We start from the raw sequence: 6,000 nt of genomic DNA, 5'->3' as shown, positions 1-6,000 counted from the left end.
GATGGCTTGTGCCAGTTCGTGGTCGTTGCTCTCAAAGGCGTGGGCAGCAGCTTTGAGGGCATCCCAAATCTCCTTCCTGCCCTCAAAAGCTGGGGCTGTGTCCCAAAATTCATCCCTCTTACTGCGCAGCTGCCCGTCCGTCATGGGGTAATCGCTCTTCCATTTGGGTTTCTCTTTCTTCAGGGGTTGGTTCCGACCCAGAGCCACTGTGGGGGGACAAATAGAGAAAATTATATCATGTGTCATAATTATCTTATGATAGATATTGTATTTTTATAGACTTATTTAAAAAATATAATGAAATAGTGGTTTAAAAAAAAATAATTAATCAAAATAACACCACAAAATTCCCTTTGGTTGCTCTGTTTAGGATTTCCATGTATAAATATTATATATATATATAAAAATATATAATACCATAAATTCCTCTTCATATATATATATATTACATTATATATTATATTATATTTGTTATACATATACATTATATATATATTATATATATATAAGATGTCCCGTTCCAGCCCCTGCCCTGGCAGGGACACCTTCCACCATCCCCCCAGGCTGCTCCAAGCCCATCCAACCTGGCCTTGGGCAGCCAGGGATGGGGCCACACAGCCAAGAATTTCTCCCTAATATCCAATCTAAACCAATTCCCTGTCAGATTAAACCATTCCCCTTGTCTGTCACTCCATCCCTTGGAAATCCTCTCTCTCCATCCTTTCCTGTCTCTCCATCTGCAGCTCCTTCACCCCAAAGCTTCTCCTCTGCAGGCTGAACAATCCCAGCAGAGCTTTTCTCTTTTCCTCCCAGCAGAGCTGCTCCATCCCTCCAGCCCTGGTGGCCTCCTCTGGAGGATGAATTTCCCCAGAAACAAAGTCAGCTCCTAATTAAAAGTAGCAAATGACAATTGCATGGCGCTCATCCACCGACCCCGGCTGCTCCTCCACGTCCCACGCAGAACCCAACAATAATAAACTTCTGAACCCTTTCAAGTGCCCACAAACATTTATTGCTTTTTGTTTCCAGGGGATTGCTTCCATGGGATTGCTTCCATGTGCTTTTCAAAGGAGTGCTGACCATTTAGCAGGCTGCAGAGCAGCAAACCCCAGTGTTTACAAAACACCGAATTTCCTGGCAGAGCCTGGCCTTTCCCAATCCAAGGCTCAGCTCAGCACACGCAGCCTGGGAGATGCTGCTGGGGCAGCCTCAAACAATGGGCTTATGCATTAAACCCTCTACATTCTGAAATCCTAAAAACATATGTGGGAAAAAGCTCCAACAAGGAATTGTTTCCTCAGGAAGGCTTAGCAGGCAGAGCAGGAAATTTTCAGCCAGACAAAACAGGACACTGCAAGAAATTTGGGTCAGTGGGTATCTTTATTTTTTTTTTCCATTCCATTTTAGCTCACATCTGTCTGTCCACTCAATGGATGTTGATTTCTCCCACAGGGCCTTCTCCTTGTCCCCAAACATCAATTATGGAAGCAGGTTAAAGGCACTTCCCGCAGCCTCACTGCAAATCCAGCATCTCTCTTCATTCCCTGCTTCCCACTCTGCCCCAGCCAGCACCCAGATTTACTGAAAATTGATTTATCCTCACAGCCTCCAGTAACTCCTCCCTGGAGATCCCATCCTTCCTTCACAGACAACAGCCATGATAAACCCGCTGATAAATTCCCTTTTTCCCCTGAGCTGGAAGGAAAGGTGGTGGAAGAAAGTGATTCCCCAAATAGCTCAAAAGCCAAATCCACTCTACCAAGCCATCCATCCCAGTACAAAACCCTTAAACACAACTTGGCTTCAGCACAAGCCAGTATTTAAAAAGATCTTTGGCGTGTTTATCATTTATTAGAAGTGCTTCAAGGATCCCCAAAAAGCTTTATGCTTTCCCTGAAGAAATATTCATTATTTAGCTCTGTGGATAGATGGGGCAGAAATGATGAGAGAAACTTACACCATGTTAAAAAATAACTCACAAAAAGGCCCAAATATTTCTCTTTCCAGCCCATGTTTTAGTCACTTAAAGCAAAACACGTGAATTTCTACAACCAAACCTTTGGACCACATCAAAGGACTTTCCCTTTTCTGTTAACAAGGCTGATAAAGAAACAAACATCAACAGTCTGAACCACTTAAAAGTATTTACAGTGTCAGTTTTCTATTCCTCACTTTGGAAGGAAATGAGAGCTCAAAAGGAAACCCTGGCTTCATTTAAGACCATGCACATCAGAGGCACCACCAGCTCGCACAATCCAGAAGAGAGAGCGGCATCCACATTAATTTTTCATCTTACATCACTTCAACATGAGTAAGAAATTATTAATACCCTGCTGGAAAGCAGGAATTGTTTTCTAAATGCCAAGAAGGCACGTTCTCTCTGAAGCAATTCTCAAAGTCACCATCTCAGCAGAGGCCAGTGGTTGATATTTTTGGTAAGGGATTTATTTAGAAGGGAATGTGGAAATCAGTACCGGTCTACTTTCCAAAAAGTGAAATATCAGCAGCAATGCTCCAAAACGAGTGAGGTTGTTCTTGTTCCAACAGCTCAGGTGTGCAGGTGGTGCTGTGCATCCCAAAGAGGGTAAGAAATCCACAGAAGTGAGGGTGGAAAAGCCCTCCCAGCCCATGGAGTCTGAGCTGTGCCCCCTCCCCACCCCATCCCCATCCCAGAACACCGAGTGCCACAACCAGGAATTCCCTGGATGCCTCCAGGGATGGGGATCCAAACCTCCCTGGGCTGCTCCTTCCAATGCTTGAAGAGGTGGTGATGGATCAAAGGCTGCACAGGAACTCTTGGAGCTCTTTTCCAGTCCTAGGGAATGTGTCTAACAGTGGCACACAAACCATGGGCTGCTCCTGTAGGATTCAGCAGCACAACCTGGTTTATCCTTCACTACGCTGGGATCCCTGAGGCAGCTCCTCCTGTCTGCCCCACTGAACTCCTGGCAGATTAAAGAGTCTTATTTTCAAAAGGAAAAATGTATTTCTCCAATCCTCACAGACTGTTTTATAGCCTGAATTGTAAATTTATTTCCCTTCCCCGCAGCTTCCCATCAAAGCAATGAATCTGCAAGGTTATCTCCGCTCCTTTTGAGCGAGCTTATGCAGATAAACCCAGATATTTAAATCAGTTTCCTAACAGAATGTCAAGAAATGTCTCTGTGTTAGTTCTTTGCAGCAGCTGGTGTGTTTGTTACGCCGCTATCACTCTGGATATCACTGTGGATATCACTGGTGCCTCTTCTGAGGGGCACCAGATGAGCAGGAGCAGCTGCTACCACAAGATTCTTGTATTAAAAGCCAATATCCAGCTACACAATCCATAATTCCTAATTGATACCCCCCTGAATTACAGCTCTCCATCCTCAAACTGGGAATATTTCAGCCTCAGAGGGTTTTGTGTTGAATCAGACGTGGCAGAGCTGAGCCACAGGACAGCTCAGAGCTCTGGAGAAGGGCAGGATCTCTGCCTCAGGTGTCACCTGGATCTTCCTCCTCCCCAGCTTCTGACCTGCCAGGTAACCCTGTGTGAGACCTGGAACAGCCCTGAAACAGCTGAGCTTAAATCTTAATTATCCATGGAAACACCTCTGCTGTCATCAGCCCTACCTGAGCTTTCCCTCCCACCCCATTCCTTCAAACATCTTTCACCTATCTCTAAACACAAAGTTAGGACTCAAATTTGGCTGTTCCATCCCTGCCAGTGCTCCACAGTGAATTTCTTCCTTTCCCTGGAAACACAAGCATATGTTGCTTGCAGCATTAGTCTTTTACAGCTTTTGTAAAAAGCGGGGGAAACTGGCCCAATCTGGTGGTGGAAAAGTTTCCAGGCAACACAGAACCCACCCAGGGCAGGGAAAACCCAGAAGGAGCCACCTGGATTGGACATCCTCCACTTCAGGCTGTCCATCTCCACCCTGGAGCTCCAGGAACAGGGCCTGGCTGTGCCTCCCAACCCCTGCAGATCTGTGGGGAGATGGAAACACAGCCAGAAAGCACCAGGGAGGGACACCCCAGCACTGGAACACGAGTTAAGAGCAGACACAGGCAAATATTCCAAAATCAAAAGGGTGAAATGTTGTAATAGGAGAATCTGACAAGATCTGATAATATTTTCTTCCAAGAGATGAAGCCAGCTGCTTCAGTGGTGAGAGATGGAAAAGGTTTGGAGTGACCTGTGAGGAGAGGAGGAGAGAAGAGAAGGATAAAAGATCACCACGAGTGTCTCTGAAAGGGAATGACCGGCTCAGGAGCTGCTGATGGAGGAAAGGATGGGATTTGAGGGCTGTCCACAGAAATGATGAGCTGTGAAGGGAACAGCTCAGACCCGGAGCTGCCAACAATCAAAACTATTTTCCACACCAGATTGCTTCCCTGTTGAGGCTCAGCTGCTAACAAAGTATTTTTCTATCCTAAATGAAATGCAAATAATGGTTTACTACCCAGAAAGTTTCTTTTAGTAATAGTCCCAAGGGCTCCTCTCCCCACAATCACCGAGCACTTCTCTACTTAATCAAATGAGTCCCACTTTAAATCCATTTTGCTCCAATTTCCTCATAAGGTACCTTGTAATTTGGCATCAATATCACACAGTTCATCCTAAACATTTTCTTTGAGTCGTTCTCTGGTGTAATCCTGAATTACAGCGGTGCTTGGAAGAGCCAGGACAAAGGAAAAGTGCAAAAACCCAGGGAAAACAGGGAGGGAGAAAGGGAAAATTCATTGCATTTAAGCAACAGACAATTTGAATTACATTAAGCAACATGGGCTTACACAATTTAAATTACATTAAATAGCATGGGCGTACCCGACAAGAGGAAAATGGCAGAATTTTATCTGTTTATTGCTAATTTTCAGCAATTTTCTTCTTCAGTGGTTACATTTTTCCAAGGCAAGAAGATGATTTTGGAACAGAAGTGGCACTGGACAGTGGCAAAGACTTAAAAATGAAATATTAGGACAATTAGGCTTTCCTAAGAAGGAAATGAATTAACATTTCTAAGGAACCTGTGTGAACTTTCCAAATAAATACAGATAGAAAGATAATGCTTGAAACTAAGTCAAGTTTTATGTGTTTTTTTATGAGGGTAAAATGAACACTATTTCCCTGGTAGAAATTTGAGTTCTATCTTGAAATAGTTGTGTACTAAAACACCAGGCTGAAGACTCAAAGCAATATTATAAAAGTGTAGGCAAAGGTATTAATTTTAAACCAAGTAACAAACTGTGAAGCTTTTTGGAGCAGCAAAACCAGCAGAGACACAAGAAATAAACCCTCCAGCCAAGCCCTGAGCAATTTCCCCTTTCTCCCACCTGAAAGGAGGTGAAGAAAGGAAGAAAATAAAAATAAAATAAAAAAGAATCAGATGGAGAGGGGAAAAAAGCAGCAGGGCCATCAGGCTGAGCAGCATTTCAAGGCAGGCTGGTGCTAAATGATGGATGTGGTGCCCCTGGGGACAAAGGGGACAATCAGTCACTGCTGCCACCCCAGTGCTGGGCAGGGAATCCTTCCCTGCTCCTCCTCAGTTCTCACCCAAAAACTGCTCAGAAGAGGCTGCAGGGAGTAAAATTCAAGTTCCTCTGAGAATTCCAGGCAGCTCTGGACAAGTCCTTCGTGCACAGCTTATCCCTCCCTGCCTCTGCCTACACATTAAACCTTCCCCGAGTCAATCCAGGGGCTTCCCAGCATGGGAGATAAAACATGAGAGGATGAGGGTGGATGAATGAGCTGGACAAAGAGAAAAAGTGACACTAATTACCAGCTATTCCACTGTATTTTCCATTTCTCCCATTCTTTTCAGCAGAAGCTGCAGAAGAAATCAGGAGATTTGCAGGCAGCTCATCACTCCCCGGTGTTGCAGCAAGAAATAAAAACTTCATGTTTTGAGATCTTCTCCCTCGGTGGTATTCCAGCTCCAGAGACCCCAGCTCATCCCAGCTCATCCCAGTTCATCCCAGCACAGGCAGGATCTGCTCAGTGACCTGGGATATCCTGAA

General features: G+C 44.8%; 1 protein-coding gene across 1 annotated transcript in view; it reads right to left on the bottom strand.

The window, feature by feature from the left end:
• Nucleotides 1-6,000, bottom strand: part of UBTD2 (ubiquitin domain containing 2) — a 35,753-nt gene that overhangs the window by 15,463 nt on the left and 14,290 nt on the right. The window contains exon 4 of the mRNA XM_015641476.1: nt 123-206. Within this exon, the coding sequence (XP_015496962.1) occupies nt 123-206 (84 nt within the window). The remainder of the gene's footprint in view (nt 1-122; nt 207-6,000) is intronic.

This window comes from Parus major, chromosome 13, assembly GCF_001522545.3.
Source record: "Parus major isolate Abel chromosome 13, Parus_major1.1, whole genome shotgun sequence".
NCBI lineage: Eukaryota > Metazoa > Chordata > Aves > Passeriformes > Paridae > Parus > Parus major.
The sequence above is the reverse complement of the archived record's forward strand: the minus strand, read 5'-3'. Positions and strand labels throughout refer to the sequence as shown.